A 23284-nucleotide genomic window follows, 5' to 3' on the forward strand; every position below is an offset into this window, starting at 1 on the left:
TTCCACCTGTTCTTTGTGCTGCCTACTGGCTAAGTACCTCTGCCCACTTATAGCTTGCCAGCAGGAACTCACAGCACACTCAGCCTTCGTGAATGTACCTCTGTGCACAGCCATCAAATGCAAAGTGCAAAGATATAGGCACCGACCACGAAAACCACTCAGGTTTTATCCACCTCTAGACCCCATTTCCTGAAAATGAGTGCTGCACAACACAATGTTTGATGAAGGGACGCCAATGCAAAGGAAAAAAACAGCCTCGTCCTCCATCAGTACTGCTCTGGATATATTACAGCATCTGCAGAGAATTCACCTTTGAGACCAATGCCCTCTGAGTGGCGAAGCAGTGTTGGAGATAAAGTGCACTTTGGTTGCAGGCCATGCTATGCAGAAGCACCTTCAGCACTCCACCGAGGATACTCTCTTTGGATTCCGTCACAGAAACAGTCTGCAGACAAAAGTAAACCAAGAGGCAAATGAGCGAAAGCAAGCCTCCTGACAGGGCAGTATGGACTCTGCCAAGAAAAAAAAACTTGGCATGGAGAAATTACCCACTTAGCTGGGCCTGCATAACAGGCACATTGCTGAATGAAACCCAGATGATGAAAACCTGACCCATGAGCTGAAGCTTGGGGAATGCTGGTGCTTTCCATCTAGTGAGGCTCTGACCCTTTGGGACCTCGCTGTACTAGAGGGACAGAATGTAGGGGGGTGATTCAGGTGCAGGGTGCAAGCCTGGGATTCCTGGAAAAGCCATGAAACTGGGACGAAACCCTGCCTGCACCGAAACCCTCAGCGGTGGACTTGAACAGTTCTGACAGCATTCAGTCAATTAGAGTGGCAGGAAGGTTTTGTTTAACGAACTGCCAGGTGATCCTAATGCTCCTACATCTCTATTTTCTTATCATCCTTACCTGTACAACTATCTCTAGCGTGTCCAAAATAATGAGATTTGCTTCCGTTGCAAGATTTCCATCAATAAGTGCTTCATGTTCTATCTCTGCCCTGGATCTATTCAGAGAAAAGAAAGCAATGAAATTACCTCCTGTTTAAGAAACAGACCTGCATATTCCCCTTTCAAATATATTTTCTCATTAGCAGGAAGCCCCTGGTTACAATGCATATATTTATACTGGACAACACTACAAGGATGTTTTAGTGCACCCATTAAGAGGACAGGAAGAAAGACTCGCTTTTTTACAAACTTACACGATTTACGTTCATCATGCTCAGCAGAGATCACACTACTTTCTGGCACTTCACTGCTCTCCCAGGAACACAACAACAATTTAGAATCGGAGTCCAACTCAAAACTGGTTTAGTAGCGTTGTAAGGCATGCAACGGCACAACCAGGAACAGAACGTATGGGTTCACGTTAAAGGCTATGGACACAAGGTGGTGCTACACGAGCTGCTATTTATGCACTGTTGAGTGCATACTGTGGAGGTGTGATCTTCGGGTTTTTATGCTACGTTATCTTACAGTTTTTGAAGAATATCTTCCTCTCCAAGAACAACAAAAATGCAGTTTTGCTGGTAAATGACAGGCACTCACTTTTCTCAAAAGGCTTCCAAATATACCAACTCACACCAGAGGTCCCAGGAATTCAGCAGAAATCTCCTAATTTCAGTGACAGGGGCTGCATTTGGCAAGGACCCAGCAGTGTATTTAAAGAGCCCAACGACAGCTCGCCCTGCACAGGTGCCATCTGACAGACTCATGCCAGGCCAAATAATGCTGGGGGTGTGACCCATGAGAACTGACAGAATCCAAGCAGAATACACACGAAAGACTCAGCTGATGCAGCTGAAAGCGTTCCTGGAACTGGCATTGCAGCAACCCTCCTCTGCCCCACACTGCTTCCTCTGGGAGCTGGGCCATACACTCATTATCTGCTCTTCAGACTCCAGAATATGAAGGCTTGGGGCATGGCCCTATATAAAATTGTACCGCCTGCAGAAAGCAATACCACCTGCAATTAGCTGAGCACAACTTCTCGCTGTGAAACAGGTCTTGCCTGACAGATCTCAAAGGGTCAGGCTAGACCTATGCATGCAAGGCAGTGCCGCAGCTACCGGGGGAGTTGGGTGTGAGGGCTCTAGGCTCACAGTGAGCAAGCATGGGTTAAAAAGCAGGTTTCCAGAGTTATCTGAGCAGATTCTTCTGAGGGGCGAGATACCATCCCTTAATCGTGATATTCCCCAGCTGTTTAACATGAAGTCCTTCTGGGAAGAGAAGAGGGGCTCAGACCCAGTGCCAGCAACTGGTGACTTCTGCAGGCCAAATTTTATTCCGGTGCAACTCTGCACATCTCTGGAGTTGTACCATGGTGGAATTTATACCCACATCACTTCATCAGCAGGTTGAAACACACTGGTCGTTTGGCTTTCCCAGTGCCTCAACCGGACTTGGTTTTTGTCTTGGACAAAAAGCCACTACTTGACGTCACAAGAGATAAGTTCTTGTGTTGGACAAAGCAATTAGAAGCTGTGAAGATGTACTTTCAAATCCAGGAAGCATCATTTTGTCTCTGTGGATAAAATTTGGCCTGATCTCCATCCTGGCTCTGAGGACCCCGCTCCCCAGTTTCTTCAGAGCTTCCCTTGGGCTGAGATTGCATTCCTAGGACTAGGAACAGTTCTTTTGCTGGGAGGATGGAGACTGAAGGTTGCAATTTGAGGAAACAGAAACAAGCACAGCAAAGCTCAAACACAACTCCTGAGCCCTCCTGAACACACCAAGAGAGGGATTTTAAAAGGAAATGAGTGTAATAAGCAAGAAGAGCTCATTCCAACCAGTTGCGCACACACACTGAAAACTTCTGCCAAGCATCACAAACAAGGCTGTGATGATTGAGTCTGCAGATGTACAAAATAGCAATTTATAAGAACTGCACACCAATGCTACAGTACCTGGCTGGTTTGTGGCTTCTAAAAGCACAGCACATGTGGAAAAACAATCAAAGTGATGGATTAGGACAGGAAAGGAAAGTGAGCTTTGAGAACTCCAGAATGCTCTTATGGAATAAAGGAAATATGACATGAGATATATATGCTATCTGTGACTACTGTTCATGGATTTCTCTCTAAATTACAGCTTACTACAGGATTTTAAGAAGGCAATGGACTTGTATCAGTCTTTTTTAATCTTTTTTTAAAATACTAAGAAAGCAAGGGACAGTGAAAAAGAGTTAGACGGGGCAGTGCTAGACGAAAAGTTAATTGCACACTGCCAGCCCTGCTCCAGCTGAGGGCCCAAATGTGCTCACACGAGAGCTCAGTGGACTGCTGCCATTGACCTTCTATGGGGAAAGAGACCCTGCATAACCACAGGCAGTGTGACATTGTGAAAGCAGAAGGATAAGGCAGAGTTACTTGTCTAGCTTTTCCGTGTTTTGACGCCAGTGAGTCATATCCTTTCTCCATCTCAAATTCTCTTGACTTCCAAATGCGCTCCCCGAAGGACTTCTCTCTGTGGGACAATATTAAAACAACAGCAGTCATCTAATATCAATTTTTTTTGCATGAGTATCAACTCTAGATTGTTCACAATGACAGCTGAGAGCAAACTACAACTTCTTGGAGCCTGAGGCCATGGCACTCACCCAAGATGTTTATATAGCCTCTAATTCTGTCAGTGCTAAGTGGCATGAGAGACAACTTCACTTGCAGTGGTTTTCATCCAAGAGAAGAACGAACAACACAGACCACTCTGTGTGCTGCCACAAACCAGCTCACTACGGAGCTAACAGAGAGAGGCAGCTGAGATACTCAAATCAGGGAGGGAGCTATCAGGGCTGCTAAGAAAAGCACCTTCCTTGGGCTACATAAGGGGCCTACACATGGCAATGCTCTGCAGCCTGACATTGCAGTCCTCAGCTGGCACACAGTAGTGTCTCTGAGATGGTGCTGAGACCCCACCTCTCCTTCTTTACAGCCTTTCTATCTTTATTGTCACTGCTGGGAGGGCAGAGGAATTCCACCATGCAATGTCCCAAGTAAGCGATAAAGGCAATAAAGGCCAGATTTGGGGGAAAAAAAAAAAAGAAGTACAAAGGTCCCCATCTCTCTGAAATGATTGATTAATTATGCCTCTAAAATATTTATTCAATGTAGCCCATAATGAGGGGCTAACATGTATCAGGAAGCCTGTGGCCAGTTCTGATTCTGGTCCTAATCCCTGGGCCCTTCTTCCTCTCAAATAAAATAAGTTGCATCATCACAAGGTGCATGTTATGCTAACTACTGACTATTTCAAGTCTCACTAAATCAGTACAAATATCCAGATGTTTTCAGCTGGATCAGTTTGTCTTCTGCTCTGATCCCTGCACAGGACATACTAGAAGGTGGCCCTGAAAAATGTTTATGGTGAAAGAAGTTCAGGCAAGAATATCCGATCAATGAGACATGATCATGCACACACCAAAGCAATTGAGTAACAGCTGTCTGTAGATTGAACTCAAGAAATGAGCAGAGATTTTGCAGACCCAGTGAAGGATGCTTCACACTACGAATGGCATTTTCTAAGGGCCTCTTTGCAGATTTTGATGGGCAGTTTCCCACACCACAGACAAGTAATCACTGGGGATGGGAGTAATGGCTTTTGGAAAATGGTGAGAGCACAGAAGACATCTTTACTTACCTAGCTGTCCTCTGCTTCTTCGGACCATTTCCTGCCTTGCCCCTATGCTTCCCAAAATAGCTTCTTCAAGTTTGGCCCTCATGTCTTTTGACTTTTTGAATGTCAAACTGTTCATTCTTTCAAACACTTTCTTGCCCTGCAAGTTTCAAATGACAATGAGGAAAGAGTCTTCCAATCTGGGTTATTTCCTAAGCATAACAACTCAAGATATATTTCCTGTCTGAAGACATACAGCAAGAAAGGAACACAGATTTAGTTGCTAGCTAGATATTCTACCCAGACTCCAGCATCACTACAGAAAGCTCTTGTCAACAGAGCAAGCAAAATGGACAAGAGCTATCCCCTTTCCCTGCAGCAGTTCCCACACAAGTGGCAAGCAGCAGAAACTGCCTAAGAAATGGAAGGAGACAGACACGCTTACATGGTTGAAAAGTGAACGTGGAAGAAGGCTAGAGGTTGCCCAGTGAAACGCTTAGCCTTGGGATTTAGATTACAGGAAATACTTCAAAGAGAGCAGGAAAAGCCTTTCTGGACTTGTGCAAAGGACTGGTGTGTGAAGTTCCTCTGCAAGCCTTAGAAGAAACTTGAGAAGGTTTAAATAGCAGTACCTTGTACTCAAAGCAGGATACACAAAGGTAAAGCAAATCCAGGAGGCGATTGAGCTGCAATACTGACAGGTCTGTGAACCACTTCTGTAAGACACTTTCATCGGCGTTCTTGAGCACCCACAAGAGACAGATCAGAAGGCTGCGGCTGGACTCTGTTGAGAAGGTGGAGTGCTGCCTGCCGCTCTGAAACAGACAGGTCAAGACATTTGCCACACTGGATTTCATGTCCAAACACTTGGATCCTCACTAAATGGATCTTCACAAGCTGCCACTCTGGCCTAAATAATTACCAGATAGGAAATAGATGTTTCTTACTAACAATTACGAGATACGCATTTCTCTTTCCCAACCTAACAGCTCCGTGGAGCCCACAGACACCCAAACCTCAAGAGTGAAACTGCCACAATATGTTTGAAGCAAATTCATCACGTTACAGGGATGACTTCTGTTCAGCCAGCAAAGACCCACGTCCCTCCAGATGCCTTTAATAACATGCAGCAGGTTAACAGGTAGGCACAGGGGCTCCACTCATTTTCTTATGTATGTACGTGGGTCTCATGCAGAACAGTGTTTCCCTCTGAGTGCATGTAACAGCAAAATGGGGTCCTGAGGAAGCAGTAAAGAAATGGAAGGATCTGCCTGCTGCCAGAATCTGTGGGATTCCCTCCCCTGTGTAGAGAACAAGGGAAATAGCCCATTTATGTCTTCAACTAGGTGGGACTTAGATCTTTCACTTAGAGCTTATAATGGCCATTGCACTTCAAAGAGCTTTTACCAGACTGTCTCAGAAGAAGAGCATCTTTATCAGAAAATGCTTCAATTTTATGATGTTTGTTGATTTTTATCCCTGCTTGGCATTTAATTATACCCCCTATGAGAATGGCACGACAACATGCAAACGTGATTTGTTCCCACTTGTCTTTCACCCTCTGCCTCCCTGTGTGACACCCAAATCTACCAACAGATACGAGTCCCTGCCGCTCACTGATCAGCCCTACAGGGCATGCATGTGTAAATATTTGCTTGTTGACACAGGCTGAGGGTCAAGGAATAGGCAGGATTGCTTTGTACCGATGAGGCGAGTATAATACTGCTGGGCCGGGCGAGCTGAGGGACCGATGTTCCTGCGATGGCCATGGCAACTGTCTGGCTTATCATGCTGCCACCCTCGCTTTCATAATCATCAACAGCGACGCAGCTTGGCCTCCCTCGCTGGTTGTGACTCTCTGCCAAGAAAAACGTGCATCCCAGTTAATCCCCAAATTCCAAGTGTCTCTCCCCAGCGCTCATTTCGTTGAACTGTCTGGGAATGCAAACTGAAAATCATCACACTCACAGAGAGGGTCCTGCAGTATACAGGACTCACTGTTGTATGAGGTTATGCAAAGTAAAGAAAATAACCACCTTCAAATGCAACCCACACAACTTCAGTATCTAGAACCCTTCTGATAACAGACTTTTTACAACTTTGAGTACTCCACTCCAAATCCTTACTTGCAGCTTTCCAATGTCATCAAACTCAAAGGACAGCGATGACTCCCAATTCGAAATTACTCTAGATCAGACTCCCTTGCCCTGAACTGGTGCATCCCACCTCTGGAGTTCTGCAGGACACTGTGCAAAGCACACCTCAAACGATCTGCTGATAGAGCACAGTCTGCTCATCCTTTGTAATTTTTCTAAGACTTGCACAGTACATGGGATGACTTTTAAAGCAGGTCAGAGCAGGGAGGCTGGCTGGGCACATACAGACAACAGCCAGATGACAACTAAAATGCATTGCTAGTTTTTCACTTCATGCAAACAAGTAGGCACATGCAGCTTTTGAGTGTTCAGTTGTTGAGGATATATTCTGCAAATGTGGTTTAGGAAACATGTCAGAGTTCTGAATACTTCAGAAACACAAACTCATCCAACAGCAAATGGACTTGTTCAATTTTAGAAAAAAAAAAAAAAAAAGGCAACACTCAAATCTTGTGAGCAGATGAATATTCAAGGCACAGAATGTAAAATACCTGTAAAGTCATAGAGCTGAGGCACGGTTTCCATGATCACGCCAATCAGAGGTAGGTACAGCATTGCAACCCGGGCCTTTACCTGCGGGTCAGCGTACCGCGGATCCGAGTCGTGACTGGACAGTAAATTGTGTACCATATTGATGACCTTCTTATGCAATCCAAATAAACTGTTAAAAGAGAGTTGGGTCATACAGATTAGTTAATACCTTCAAAGCAAACTATACTTTGTAACTGAGAGGTTTCAAAAAAAAAAAATCCCGGTTTTTATTTTTAACTTCAAACCACCATTCCGCGTATTCTTTGATCTCCCCTGGATTTTACAAATGGCTGGCTTTTGCCCGTGCCACATAAAATGTACAAAAGTATCTTGCTGAGGTGCACACGCAATATAATGCGAACACTCATAATCTCCATACAAAAACAAAGCCCCAAATTCTGCTGTGCTGAAGGATTGAATCAACTGGAGAATGTTAGGAGAACCTGGGGAGTAGAGAAGACAGGGAGAGAAACTTGAGAGGACAGGGGGGTTGGTGAAACTATTTGTAGTGTTCTTTTTTTTGTTTCTGTTTAACACTATTTACAGAGAAAAGCCCTCCTAAGACAGAACTTTGCTTTTATCAAATGATCAGTAAGTTTCTGCCTCAGTTCCCTGAACCCCCATGCAATTATTCAGCCAAAACCGTAGACTACAGATCAGTAACTCTGAATTAGAAACGTCAAAGAAATGGAGGGGTAGAAGGAAAAAACAGCAAGAAGTGGCCTTCCCTATTATTAAGTTGCAAATCATGGCAGAGCCCCAGCACCATTCCCTTTTACAGGACACCTCGCGTGAGCCCCCTTGGTGCTCATGGCTTGTGAACACAAACTCCTCTGAATCTCTCAAGAACTCGCTCTGCTCCTTCCAATCCCCTCAGCCACCACACAGAGGCAAAACTCTCCCAGAGCAAATAGCGTGTGTCTCTATGGCTATTTGCTTCTGGAGGCAAACCAGCCCAGGAAGACAACTCTACCCCATGCACGAAGCAGCCAAGGAAGCTCATACAGTATGCAGTAGCAAAACGTAAGCTTCAGTGTTCAAACCTGAGGTATTAAAACAAGGGCCGAATTTCAGGCAGTATCCACTTTACCTGAAAAGTAGAGTTGAGTTCTGGTTAAAAAAGATGAGAGATTCTGACTGGGTTGTCGGGGGGTTAAAATGATTATAAAGACACCAGTAGAGGTTAGGAGGACATTATCTAGCTGAAGCTACACTGCTGTGTTTGTTTTTTTCTTAATCAAGCTGAGATAAATCTGACATTTGCTTGTTTGCATTATCAACGAGATCCTAAACAACTAGGAAAGAAATGTTTATTTATCTGACGAACTCCTTCAAATTAAGGTTAAAGAAAAGTCTGTGTGTTATTCTGAAGGCGTGGCATCTAGGCCACATGTGAACAGCTGAAAGGACGCTATCCTGCAGGCCATGGAGCTACGTACAGGGGAAACACATTCAGAGAAGGCAACGTAATTAAATCTTGGGGCTACGTGGATATTTTCCCCCTTTTCCTGAACAGAACAGGTACTGTGGCAGATTGATCTGTATCAAGGGGGAAATGTGACCTGCTAATCTTTCTGGCTGATAATGCAATGAATTGATCTTGCCGCCCTCCATCCGGCCCCTCTGACTTCTCAGCCCTGGCATGAATTTGGGTCAACAACACAACTTCTGGAAAAATGACTTTGGCAGTGAATACTGAGGGCCGAATTTTGATTATTCCATTTGTGACCTGTAACACTGCTCCTTATGGGCAATATATGCACTATGACATGAGCAGTAATTATTATTATGCTCCAATAATCAAAGCATCACAGCACTGATTGCAGACCAAATCTCTTCAGGCTCCAGCTGCCTGACCTTGCTCTCTGTTTTCCACTTCTGCACCTACCAAATTCAGCTTTGTCACATCCACATGCTGTCTCATCTTTTAGACTACAAATGCTCTGGAGGAGGACTGTAATATGTTTTCTTGTTGCACAACACCTAGCACAGACGGGTCTAACTAAAGCATCACATTTAGGCAACAGGGCACCGCAGGCTTTTCTGTCCAAGGGGATCCCAGGAGCTCTTATAAAACGGGCGAGCTAAAATGTAACATATTTTGCTAATGGAACAAAAAAGAGCAAGGAGATAATAAATGTAAGGCTCTGCACCACTTATCAAGAACTAAGGCAAAGCCCTAATGCAATAAGCAACTAGATGGACATCCTTTTCCACTCCTGCTGCAGGATAATGCAACTAAGAACAATTGTGAGCTTTTTCCAAGGGTGACCAAAACATTTTAATGGTAAGCATGTCAACATCCTTTACTAATAACCTGATAATGATCCTATCTGGTCACTAGAACTCTTTGCAGACATGGAAAGAGTAGATTTTAACAGAATGACATCCTTCACATGGTGTATCTATCAGGGCAAAGGCAGAAAGTTTAACCCTGAGAACAGTTAACAAGTTGCTAACTACAAGTCATTCCGGAAAATCGTAACAAATGAAGGCACTACTGATACACATCTTCACCAAAATTCAGGAGCTTTGGTGAAAATCGATCTCCAGAGCTAAACCACTATCAGTGGACTTTTTCTGTCTGCACACGGTTTGTGATAAGAGCTGCCTTCCCAGGGGAGATGAACAAGATGACCGTGACAGCTCCTTAAGCCAAGGGTTAAGAATATCAAAGATGAGAGACCTCAAGAAGCAGGTATGTGAGAACAGAAAGTTTGTGAAGAGTGAGCAAATACGAACAGAGACAGGACCTGATTTCTAACCAGGGAGCAGGATGTTCCTATGCTACAAAAAGGATTTCTGCAGACGGTGTATAGGGAAAGATTTGGTGCTTTTTCCATTTCAGACCAAACAAATTGGACTACGGTGTCTTACGTGCATATACAAGAAAATATTCTCATTTACGGCATCACTTTCTTCTCCAACAGAAAACAGAATTAATGTTTAACTCCTGACACTGCTTTGTAAAGGGTCAGAATTACCCATGAATTATCAGTATTTGTCGACTCTGCTGATTATTTCTGGGTCCACCTTGAGAAAATGGCTGCGAGACAACTTAGGACTGCAGAAGCAATCAATAATTTCCACTGAAATCCATTTTAAAGCGGTAAGGCAGAATACAGCCCTAAATAACACAAGTAACAGACTGGCTGTCAGGACTACGGGCTACTCTCCTCCTTCAGAAAATTATTTGCTGCACAATCCAAGCAAGTCACTGACAACTCTGCATGCTTGACTCTATTTATGTAACCCACAGGGGTCTCACTGATGCATAATTTATGTTTATACGGAGCTGGGAGGGCCACAGGCGAAATGCATTACAACATTTAAAACCACCAGCACCAGAGACTTCCTAAATGTTGAGAATTATCTTTTTGTTACAATTGAGAATAGCTCTTTTCCTCTTCGAGCTCCAGAGGTGCCCCTGTGGCCAGCTGGGGGCTCCAGTAGGAACCTCTTTGCCTCTTTCTCAGCTGGAAAAACGTGATTGGAATCGTTTACAGTGTCAGTGATAAGGAAATACGAAATGCAAGGCATGGAGAAAGAAGATTCTCAGAGTTAAAGAATAGGTTTCTCACCTTCTCAGCTCACAAATATAAATCAATTCTGGCCAGGCCAGAACTTGTTTGTTGTCCACCATTTACTTGGAATTACAGAAAACTCTTGGGAGAAAAAAAATTGTAAAGATTTACCCTTCTGCATCAGGATCTAAAATGACAGCCAGTTCTGTTAACACAAGCCCAGCCAAGTAGTGCTGTTGACGGAAAGGCACAGACAATTCAAACATGTTTGCAATCTTCTGGTCTTGGACGTTTGTGGAGAACCCAGAACTCTGTGGAAAAAAATCATGTTTCAGAAGATGCATAATAAGACCCCTTAGAACACAGAGAGTTGAAGTCTACGAGACACATCAGAGGCAGTTTTCACAATTAAAGACAATTCCACATCACCTACCTCTTCACTTTTTTTTTGTTTGGATCTAGGCACATCTACTAACACTACATCCAAGCTTACTACCTCTCCTCTTAATTCTGTTTGTCATTATTGCCTTCTCACCTACAGGGCAGGCTTTAGGGAAGTTAAGCCAAATAACCTTTAAAAGTGGATTAGTTAAACTTTTAACTCAGGTATGGATGCTTTTATTCAGGCTTACGAACACTTTAATTTGATTTAGTTTACTTAATTTTTCAACTAATTAATCCGATTGAATGACATACTTGCTAATTCAGATTACCACAGTGCACAGAAAGCCAGCCCCTTGTTTTCTAAGAAGAGGGTAACACTGCACAATGTTTTTTTAATAGCTCATTTACGTTCATGCATAATATGGAAGGGGGCTATGTTCCTAGGAACAGAGGGATGTTTGGACACTACAGGAATATGGCTATGGCTTTCATTTTTTTACATTATAAGACCAAACAAGTCAAAAATCTACACGGCAGGAGAAACTCTTACACTTGCCTCCAACATTCAAAGTTTGGATGTCAGAGACAATTCCAGCTTTTATTGCTGAAACCCACATATGGGTTCAAGATGTTGCAGGAAGAAGTAAAACCAAGATTGCTGTATCCAAAGCCACATCACCCAAACTGACAGCAACTCTTGTACAGTTTCCCGAGCCTGTCCCACACATAACCCACATCCCTCCACCGCAACCTTTCCCCAGCATGTTATTGGCAATGGGGCCTTTCAAGTGAGAGCTGTGTTTGTGCACTTCTTAGCTGTTCACCTGTTCTTTCTTGAACGAAGTTAATTTCTAAATAAACATTTCCAATACTAGCAACCAGAGACTGAAAACGCAGGTGATACATCTGCCTCCTATGATTTAAGCCTCAGAACAGAGCTCAGCTTGCATCTTCGCAAAGGATCCGTCACAAGGGTACCTGAGACGTTGCTGAAGACACAGATGGCGATGGAGATGCAGGTGGCGTGAGCAAGCTGCAGGGTAAATTCAAGGTCACGTAGTGTTCATGGCTGCAAACGATGCGAAGGAAGTCCAGCCTCAAAGATACCAGGTTACTCGGGTTCGGTATGGTATAGAGCTTTGTTGACACCTGGTAAGTTTAACCCATAAGATTGCAGTCAGCACCAAAACAGAGTAAAAAGGCAGCCCCAGCTCCCCTGTCCCATCACTGCTCCCAAAATACACTTCCAAAGCAAGAACTAAAGAACTTGATATCACTAAATGACCACAACCACATCACTTCTTTGTGCTGCTACTGATTAAGCTTGACAGGCCCACTCAAAAAAACATGGTAGCCTGAGCTCCCTAACAAAACCTCCTACTAATTTTTGGTTCAGTTACTCTGAACGTGATGAGCAGAGGGAACAATTCCTCCTTCCCGCTGCACGTCCATTCGCCCAAGGGAATTACGCTTAATTCACATGTAAGAGTGTAATCAGAGGGGTGTGAACTCCAAACCACCAGGAACGCCTGCTTGCTCTAGAGACCTGAACAGAAAATTTCTGTGTTCATACTTCACTGTCTGTCCAAGGAAAGTTACAATAATAGGCTATGCTACAGTTCACAGCTAAGTTGTAATATCTATCTGCATTCACCTGTTTGTAGCAGGTCTTAATAAGACCAAAAACAAATCCTCTGTCCATGATAGACAACAGATCATTGAGGAAAAATGCAAGGCTGGTATTGAGCCTTTCAACCATTTCTGTATCCTAGAGAAAAGGAAAAAAAAATAGGAAAGAAAATTACAAAGAGCTCACTGAGCAGTAGTATGGTAATACGATGTGTTCAAATGACAATTCCTGGTCTGGGCACCAGCAAACAATATGCAGGAGGTCTGGCGCCTGAGCTCTGACCTGGGCTCACTTTAATTGTTTGCCATTACCTTCTGAAACCGAGAGACTATATCACCGGCAATTGTGCTGACCAAGGCAGTTACATCATCCATGAAACGCTCAGGAAAACGATGCTTTCGCGAACCCTCCAGTTTGTCAGCAAAATACAAATGATGCACCATGCTCTTCACCTATAGGAATATAAATTACAGTGGAGTCACTTGCAGAAATGAAGAGGGAGGGAAGCTCAGTTGTTGCTGTCTGTGTTTCAAACTACAGATTTTAGGACAATAAGCAAAATTTTTCCAGTTTGCTCACCATCAGCTCGAAGAAGAACCAGGCCTGCTGCAGGGCTGCCTCCCGCACGCTCCCACTGCACACAACCCACTGTAAGGCCAGCTCTTCGTGAAAAAGCTACACAGATGCAAATCCAGAGTTAGTCCGAGCCTCACCGTCAGCTCACAAAACAGTCCGCATGAGAAATGGTAGCACGATCCATGGGAAGTATGGCAAACAATGAGGTTAAGCAAAATAATAACTGAGAACATGACAGCAGTGGCAGCATCCCTCAAAGAAATCCCCAACTAACAATGAAGGATGATGTCATGATATGTGATGTGAGAAACGTTTCACAGCAGCTTGCTCCGAAATCGAATTTCAAGTGTCAAAAGAGTTTTTCCACCCACCCAAAAAAAAAAAAAAAAAAAAGTTTGGTGCTCAAATTAGTTCATTTTAAAAGTCTACCTTTCTGCCTGGTCTGATTTTTGCAGGAAAAGGGAGTAAAAAGTGGACATATAAAGCAATTTGTACAGAGATGTATATTTACTGTGAAAAAGGCCTTAAAGCAGTAAGAAAGAAACACGGCACTAAGAACCAGCTTTTTGATTTCCTTTCTTGGGACGACCAATCCGCAGACTGGACATTGTCAGCCATCATGTTTTCATTGCACAAAAAGTCAGGCATTTTGTCTTTCTGACTTACTTAATAGGATCTCATCTCCTTTAAAGGAGTGCACTTCCCAAGTAACTCCTCTTCACTTTCTGGAGTCACTTTGGATTAACACCTATACACCGGAGTTCAGAATACATTCGTAATGCTAACCATCTACCGCACTGCAATTCTGCACGCAAGGATGTATCATTTACATGTCTAGACAGTGCTATTCATATTTTTTGAAAGCCAGAAATACTTTGGCTCCAAACAGTATGGACATTAAATCAGACAAGCTACTCCTGATCATTTTAATTTTCCCAGTTCAGCTCTGAATTCACTACATATTCACTAAATATTCACTACAGCCTGGACATTCGGAGGTGCTAAGCAACAGCAGTTCCTAATGACCTCGGAAAGGATCAGGCTATAAATAAAAGAAGAGATTGCATCATGTTTTCAGAATGACTTGACCTCCCTGCCCCACAATATCAATCGTCTTCACTGAAATCTACCTTTTTAGTTGGTAATCGTCCTGTTAATGTTTGTAAGAAACTTGACGTCTCAGTGTGCGAAGACATACGATTACAACTTCGATCCGTAGCCTACGGAGTGGAGATGAATGAATGATGACAGGACATTAAAGTTTGCTGTGGATGTGTTTTGCAGCTCAAGGACAATGTACGTTTACAAAAATACTGTTCCAACTGTAGGCTTTTACTGTCTTTACACCTTTTTATGCATTCTCAAAGACTTACTCATTTACAGATCAGGTTTAAACAAAATGACAGTACTTTTTATTGACATATAGGCTATTCAAATAACTGCATGTTCTTATGCACAAAGACACTTAATGCTGCAAAGCATGAAACCTTTTCATCATTCTATTTTATCAACATGCATATGTCAAGGAAGTAATACTCGTAATTTCAGTGCCATACCTCTCAATCTACCAGAGACCAAGCACGTGGGGACGCACCCCCCACGGCGACGCTGCTACTGGCACAGAGAATGAGAAAATCACTGAGGTTCTCTCTATGTCTGGTGGAAATAATTTGTCGTGATTGCAAATGAGCTCAGACTAAATATTTCTGGAAGACTGGTAAACTTGAAAGCAAGTACAGTTGAGAGGTATGTTCGAGGCAACCATGCAGTGGAAAGCAGCAGGCAATGGGGACTGAATAAGTTAAATCTTTGGACTGAAGCTGCTGTAAAGTTTTCATACTTTGCAACACAGAACAGATAAAATTGGACCTAGCAAGTCACTGGTTCCAGAACTTAAATTTACATCTTTCAAGAGAGAATTTCACATGTGTATCAATTTTTTGTTTAACAATATTCCACTCAAACAGTCATGACTACGTGACTATGAATACTAAATGCTTGATGAAAATGGCAAGATGGTTCACAACGTTGAGAGGAATGGCAAACATGGACAGAACTATGAAGCTGTGATTGATGTTCCCATTTAGAAATGTGCTCCATCTGAAGCTGAAACTAATGTTAACGAGAAACAGAGAAAGTAAAAAAAGAAAAGAAAAGCAGTCACAGCATTTACATGTCATCAGCAACCACTGAGATGAAAGGAGGGGACACGATCACGCGTTTCGAGGATTCTCATGCAGTGTAGTGAGGTGGTGGGGGAGAAGATGCTAATTTATAAAACAAAACTCACAGAGAAGTTTTCAAGGAATATTAAAAAAAAAAAAAAAGGCAAACCACCAAATTCAGAGTATACACTGAAAAGAAGATATTCTACAGGGAAACATCGGGGAAAACAAAGCCAGAAAAACCTCTACTGAAGACACCACCTGTGTTGACTCTGCACTTGGGCTGGGGTTGGATCCCCATGGGGCTGCTTTTGGACCACCAGTGTTTACCCAGGAATTGGAGCGGTCTAAACCCTGAGCATGTAATAGAAAGCAGTTGGGAAAGGAAAGAAATATTACATGTTGCATGCCATACAGTAGTCAAATTGTAGTCCTTAAAAGCAATCAAACTGGGTACATTGCAAACATATCACCAATTAGAATTGTTGACATTGCTTGAATTCTCAGGAATTTCTTGAGACGTTTTAGTCCAGAGGGTTATTTTTGTCTCATCACACATACACCACACATTAATACTGCCAACAGCTCTGGCCCAGCCTGTCCTATCTGGAATGCCTGACATTAAAAAACTGTCCAGATTTCTCAGATTTTTCTCAGATCTTTTTTTAAGGTAGACTACTTGCTAGCCCACAGACTATAAGCTTTACAAAGTTTATGGAAATACTGAGAAACTTTGAAAACACTGTCAGCTCTCACAGGGTTTCCTATTCACAGACTAAAAATCCTGTACTGTTAGTAGAGTAACCCTGTGAACAAGATTTCACATGGACATTTGGCCATTTTCTCCGGGCACTGGGGCAAATAGAGCAAAGAGGACATACCTTTTCTGCAACCAACCTGCTTCACCAAACAAAATATTTGAAAAAATATTTTTTTAAAAAGCTTGATCTCGTTTGTACTCCAAATTCTGCTCCTGCAGTGTTGCCATATGTGCAAAATTACTGTGGCTCCCTCCTCTCAAGACACTCAGAAGGAAACTGAGAATTAGATTTGTGTCTGACACCCAGGCTGTTCCCCAGTCCAGACCATTCAGTGGGATGCAGTGGGCGTACGCGGGTCTCAGGATCCAGCTCTAACAGAGGCAGCTGTGCAATGCCAAAGTAATTCCTTAAAAATTCCACACATTGATTTCAACCCTCGTCTGAGAGAGCTTTTATCCTATTTTCTGTGCTAGCCTAGAGTTTTTCCCAATATGAAGCAAAGATGCAGCCCATTTCATCGCAGAGATTACCAGCTGCGAAGTCCATCATGCCTAACTGCTCTCACAAAGACAAATCTACCCAAAGATCAAGCCTGGGATTAAAATCATTAACACACTGAGCTATCCACTACGTGAATTACAGCAATGATGTAATTTTGCTTAAGGTTGCCAATAGAAATGTATTGAACACACAGGAGAGTGTTTTAATCTCAACTACTTACTGGAAGAGATAAATCAAACCTCTCTGTCCTGCTCAGACCCATAAATATGCTTTATTTTGCTGACCATGAATTAAAGTAAAAAAAAAAAAATTGCAAAATGCTGAACTAAGCTTGTGTTTTGTCAAGCCAGGTCTAATTCTGCTAATGCCTTTATCACACTCACATTGCTGTTCATGTTTTCTAATCACAACGTCCTGTTGGTTCTGAGGATAGCCACATACAGTGGTTACCGAAGCAGATTTTATAAATGTCTGAAAGATCCCCCCTGCTTTCTTCCCTCTCTGGAAAACAAGAGAGTACAACGTCTTCTTTTTGCTTGGCCAAGTGCCCCAAACTCCTGTTAAATTCTGTTCTATTTCTGGGGTTAAATCTGCAGCTGGATCTGTGCTAGTACACAACACATATCTGTGAAAATCCACTGTCAGAGCAGAGAAACTCCACAACCTTTTGTTTCTTACCAGCACATCCCCAGCATTTCAGGAACACTCTAAGCGTAAAATCTCCATAGGTCTTCTTAGACACTCAATAAATTCACTTTAGTAGGGAATAAAATTTCCATGGCTTCAATTCACAAATGAAGGCAAAATAAGTGACAAGACTTAAACCTATTATGCCTAAACCTAAACCTCCTCTATTATGCAAATACACCAAAAATCTTCTAAATCCTGTAAAGGGGATGACTATTTGAATTTTCCCAATTAAGGATGATGCTGAAGTGAGTGAGATTTACAGCAAATTAACCAAAACTATCAAGTATCTTGTATTTCAGTAAAAATCCCACAAGACTGGACTCCAAAGACTTCCATTGAACAACATTATTTGTCCTTTCTAAAAGCAGAAAGACTTCCAGACAGATTTATTTTGAAGTACACGTTCCTAATTTGGGTAGAGGTGCTTAAATCATTGCTTGGAAAAACAGAATAGGAATTTTTGCACCCTTATGCACATTTCAGCATCTCAAGAAGTATCTCGTGTTTATCTCATGTTTTTATTGACATTACAGAAATAATTACATTTAACCAACATTTTGTATAGTCAGACTGCACTTAATTTCTGATACTACCTGGCTATCCTGAAGAAAACTTTCCCATTAGCAATTATGGACACAGAAGTATTTTTAAAGCCTGGACTACCTCTAGAAGAAAATCTCTCTTAATTTTGTACTGTGACATTATTCACTAAGCCAGCACATATTAAGCTTCTGATACCCTGTGTAAATTCCATATGCACATTAGTGCCTATGGCATTTCACAAAAGGTCACAGCTGTTTAATTAGCAAGATACTGAAGTGGTCTTCAAAATATTTTAAGACTTTCAGTCCAAACTTTGACGTAAGAAATAATGATTTGCCTACCCACACTTCTTCAGCCTCCTATTTGGTCAGAAAATCTCATTATTATTCATTTAAAATTAGAATTCTCTTTCTCACGCTGTTTTTCTTGCTTTGATAAAACCCAGGTCTGGTGTCAAGCCTGCCTGGTCGGGCTGATGGCTTTATTAATAAACCTTCACTGATTTTGCCACAGGATCAAATATAATAGCTCTCTGAAAGGGCTCAGAAATTCATCTCTGCTGGAAAGAGTCAAGGAACACAGGTGGGAAAGTGTCTCATCTTGGGTAAGTTGTCACAGTTTAGAGATGAAAAAAGAACCCAAACTGAACTAAGACACTCCTCTCAGGTAAGGGATTTACCAACACAGAAGGCTTGGCCTGGCTCGTACCACCTGTTTTTTGGTGAAAACTGAAGAGCTCAAACTGGGGCTGCAGCAGCCCTAAATGCTTGGGAGTCACCAGAGGGGGAGGCACTTCTGCAATTCCTATCTTGTGTGGCATAAATTGTCTGTCAAGGAGCTTTTTTCTCTCTGTTGATTACAAGGTACAACCATGCTTCCAAAACAGACAACGTACCTGAAGCTAAGCAGTACAAATCTAGGCCCACGCATGCCTTAAACATGTGTATGTACACCCTGAGCACCTAATACCTGGAGTAAGACCACTCTAGATGCTCTGCATTAATTTGCCCACATTCACTGGAAACCCACTTTTAGCAAGTACTAAAGGTGTGGGGAGTCATCGTGGGTGCTCGAGTTAGCACACCATAAATTCACTCTGCAGCTCAGCTGGCCAGACTACGGCTCAATTACTAACCATCCAAAATCTCTCTGGCCATGAAATATTCCTGCTGTGTGCAAGGTACCTGCTCTGGATATAGGTAAGTACAGAAAGCGTTTGAGCAGCCGTTAGTGCTGAACACAGAGGAGAAGAGAGTTTGGGTTTGGGAGGTAAGAAGGGTCAAAGAGTGGCAAAGTAGGGGATGCAAAGTTTGGGGAGACATTACAATGCTGGTCAGAGGACACAGCTGCTTGCCATGTGAAAACTAAAGTAGTAAAACCTTTCTGTTTTTACTAGTCTTGGAGAGGCAAGTCCAGAAGGACTCTTGGCTTGACTACCATGCTTGTGGAACTAACACTGTAAGGATGTCTGTAACATGTCAGAGATCAGCAACAACTTTCAGTGACTGGAGTGTCAGGTATGCTACCAGCAACCACCAGAAAAAGCCTGAGAAGGGGCCATTTTTCCTTCTCACAGGAAAACCCATAAAAACTTCCCGTTATTTCTTTAGATACTTAAAAGATGCTGAAGTCCCCCTAAAACCCACAGCAGTGCATTCATACCTTACTGCCAATGATGGAGCGAACTTCGTCATCAGGCGAGGTGGGGGTCCCAGATATGTCTGGGTTGCTGTTGCTGAGGCTCCGTGAGCGGTTCAGGTTGAGGCTTGCCGGCCGTACAGCAGATCGAGCCATGGTGGCATAGTGCACTGATCCCCCTAGGCCACCAGGACCTACGGTGTTGTACAAAAGAACCTTCTGTTACAGCAGCAGCCTTGATCCCGTGCTGCTTTACACCAGCCTGCTACAGCAAAACCTGTGTATGAGCAGTGGGTCTGGCTCATAAGGAAATCTCTCCATGCTTCCCCTGCCTGGTGCTCCACGGTAAGCACCAGGGTGATGGGATTAAAATCCTATTGTATTCACTGATCTGTGGGAAGCAGGAAGATCCCAGTGGCTTTGGGCACCCAGTGTGAGGTATGTCTTTAGCCAGACCAAACACTGGAAAACCATTGAAGATTGGGCACAGTTTTAACCACACAGTTTTTCCAGACCTCCTCAGACATCTTCCGCTTCAGGCAAGAAGCCAGTGCTGTGAACAACAGTCCTTCCAAAGCTTAGTTTCTATGCCTTTCATTCACACCATCTCTCCACCCATAGAGATTCCTCCCTTGCTCTCAGCAGAGGTGGAATTAGTTTGTTTCCCTCCTGCACCCAGACACCTGTTCTCCAGTATTTTAGCTGCCATTGTTAGTGTATCAATTTTTGTTGGAATGGGATAAAAGTCCAATAAAAGTCCAGAAGCGCTAATGAAGGAGACTGGGAAGCAAAACAGGCCAGGAAGTACCACATCCATGTACTTGCCACAGAAAACAATACTTAAATGGGGCTTATAAAAATGATGGAGAGCAACTTTTTTACTTGGGCAGACAATGACAGGACAAGGGGAAATGGCTTTAAACTAGAGGGGAGATTTAGATGAGATGTTTGGAGGAAATTCTTCACTCAGAGGGTGGTGAGGCACTGGCACAGGTTGCCCAGAGAAGTTGTGGATGCCCCATTCCTGGAGGTGTTCAAGGCCAGGTTGGATGGGGCCTTGGCTAACCTGATCTAGTCCTGTGCATAGCAGGGGGTTGGAACTGGATGATCTTTAAGGTCCCTTCCAACCCAAGCCATTCTATGATTCTATGGAAACCAAATTAAAAAAAATAGAATTTTGCCATATTTTCACCTTGTGCTCCTTCACGAGTGACACTCAACACCATCAAATAGTTAAAACTCTGACGTGGCTAACTGTAATTAAACTCACCTTCTAAATGGCAACACTGCATCATAAAGTTAATAAAAAGGCTTGGCAGGGAACCAGCCATGCAATTGGAGCTCAGAGCACCCGCCAGTAAGCACTTTCTGCTTGCTTTTAACAAATTGTGACGTGAAATAAAATGAAAAAAGAGCTACCTGGTGATGGCGAGTTGGGATAGGTATTTGGTAGGCGAAAAACATAATAAATATAGGAAGCAAGAAGGCTGTTTCTGCCGTGCTGGTCCTGGTTTCCATCCAAGTTCTTGTGAAGTCTGTTTATGATCGATGCCATTGCTTCAAAAGATGCTTGGCCCAGGTTAACTGAAAGTAGTAAGTTAGAAGTTTGGTTTAGATTTCAACAATAGCCACAGTCAAATCCTGAATATGCACTTCATCCACCTTCTAAAGGATAAATGGTGAAGCTCGCTAGAGTATAGCGAGCATCTCTCAAGAAAAAATGAAGCTGGTATTTGAAGTAGATCTAATAAACAGCTTGAGAAGAAGACAGGTGTGGCAGTGATAATTTTCCACTTATTTTAATAACATTTAATGAATATAGGTCCGATTCCAGGAATTAGCCCAGTTTTGGCCACAAACTGCAATGGTAACAAGATCCTTGTTTAACTGATAAATAACACCTGTTGGATATTTATCATAGTCTCCTCAGTCAACTATTTCCTCTAAAGAGGAAAACATGAGGAAATAAAAAGAACAATTTCATTCTGTTCTCAAAAAAAGAATTCTGTACTAAAAATGTGTACAGAAAATCACACATGGGCCTGGCTAGGTATTTTAAACAAATTAGGGAGGAACCAGACTTCAGACTGAGACTGGAAATCTTAGTTTTTTTCAAGGCTAGACACTAATGTCTTCAGTCCTCCATACAGATAAATTAAACCAAAACAAAACACTTATAAAGTGAGAGAGCTTTAAAATAAAAAATAAACATTTAAGCAAAACTCTTCCTCCAATAGATAACCTTTCTAAAACAAATGACTGCTATTTTCATGGTAGTGTCAGTTACCTATACTCCATCACGTCAAAACTCCAGTTTCCTGTTAAAAATCCCAATTACCATTTTAAATAACAAGAATGTAAGTTTTGTTAAATGCTCAGTTTTGCCATTTAGGCATAACCCATAACAGGGAGCAAAAGGAGGGATTATTCATGCTGACTGCATCAGATCCACAACAGCTACAGGAACATACAGCATCTACATCTTCTTAACTTACCTACTTCAAGGTTTTCCAAGGTGACTAGTGAGGTTTAAAGTCTTAGCTTCTGAATGTCAGTATGGAGACACCTTAACTGGCTCCAAAGCTAAGAAAGTGCTGGGCATCCAATTTACAAAAGTCAGGCTCCTTTCTGGTATCTCAAGTTGGACACCAAATTACTAGCCATTCTTCAAAACCTCTGTATTAAATATTGCTCCTGTGTTATGTCACCACTGATCTGGATGCCAGCATGTTTTATTTTGAAGATACATGGTATATTAGTGGCACTAAAATAAAGCATAAAAATGGACTTCTTTATTTCTACATAAATATGATAAAATTGGAAGTGTCAAACTCTCAGCTATGTAATTCTCTATAAAACTTAAATAAAATACCTATTTGGCCTGCAATGACAGGAGGTCTTACTACCAGAAGAATCAGTTTGTCAAGCAGGAGATGAAGAAATCGCACTACCGGCTCCAGTTGAGAGGAATTTAAAGCTGAAATGCTGCTCTTCAGTTCATTTTCCAAGTTGTTTTCCATAATTCTCATGTCTCCTATTCGCACAGGGAACATGTGCTCATCCAGAGCATGGACAAGTGCAAAGAACTTGTCAAGATAAGGGTCCTACACATAAGCAAAAAACAATAATCAGCAAGAAGCTTCCAATGGAACACTACTTTCTGTGGACTTGTGGCTCATGGGAGATTATCTCTCTGTCTTTTACTCTCTTCTATCCAACTATTTAATCTCACAAAATTAGCAGAAATCCAACATGAGAGCTCTGCCTATATGTCTAATTCAACTAAGATCAACCAATATTCAGAAACAGTAAGGGCAAAACTAGAGAACCCCCAGACTGCATTTCTAAGAATTTAGAAAAACAGACAAAAACGCTCTAAGGTTATGGTACTAACTACAGCACAAATAAAATATACAAAAAACATCAGAATGAAATATGAGGAATTAATAAACTAAAAGCTGAAATGATGAGTCAACATGATTGCCATCATTCATTTTGGAGCAAAGAAAGACAGACAAAAAATATACAGAGAAACAAAAGAGGCAGAGGGGAAAAAGGAAAAAACAAGAA

General features: G+C 42.4%; 1 protein-coding gene across 15 annotated transcripts in view; it reads right to left on the reverse strand.

Moving 5' to 3' along the window:
- DOCK7 (dedicator of cytokinesis 7) overlaps nt 1-23284 on the reverse strand; it is a 96137-nt gene that overhangs the window by 17828 nt on the left and 55025 nt on the right. For 4 of the 15 annotated variants that reach the window (XM_035333509.1, XM_035333513.1, XM_035333511.1 and 1 more), the window contains exons 20-37: nt 22587-22818; nt 21134-21298; nt 19739-19908; nt 15843-15935; nt 14547-14636; nt 13420-13515; nt 13152-13292; nt 12865-12978; nt 12189-12359; nt 10998-11137; nt 7263-7432; nt 6319-6473; nt 5248-5430; nt 4640-4775; nt 3373-3469; nt 2911-2928; nt 912-1008; nt 311-445 (exon numbers count right to left, since the gene is read on the reverse strand). In XM_035333509.1, coding sequence (XP_035189400.1) covers nt 311-445; nt 912-1008; nt 2911-2928; nt 3373-3469; nt 4640-4775; nt 5248-5430; nt 6319-6473; nt 7263-7432; nt 10998-11137; nt 12189-12359; nt 12865-12978; nt 13152-13292; nt 13420-13515; nt 14547-14636; nt 15843-15935; nt 19739-19908; nt 21134-21298; nt 22587-22818 — 2403 coding nt within the window. The remainder of the gene's footprint in view (nt 1-310; nt 446-911; nt 1009-2910; nt 2929-3372; nt 3470-4639; nt 4776-5247; nt 5431-6318; nt 6474-7262; nt 7433-10997; nt 11138-12188; nt 12360-12864; nt 12979-13151; nt 13293-13419; nt 13516-14546; nt 14637-15842; nt 15936-19738; nt 19909-21133; nt 21299-22586; nt 22819-23284) is intronic. The other 11 variants (XM_035333515.1, XM_035333514.1, XM_035333512.1 and 8 more) reach the window with 7 other exon arrangements.

Source organism: Oxyura jamaicensis, chromosome 8 (assembly GCF_011077185.1).
Source record: "Oxyura jamaicensis isolate SHBP4307 breed ruddy duck chromosome 8, BPBGC_Ojam_1.0, whole genome shotgun sequence".
In the NCBI taxonomy this organism is placed as follows: domain Eukaryota; kingdom Metazoa; phylum Chordata; class Aves; order Anseriformes; family Anatidae; genus Oxyura; species Oxyura jamaicensis.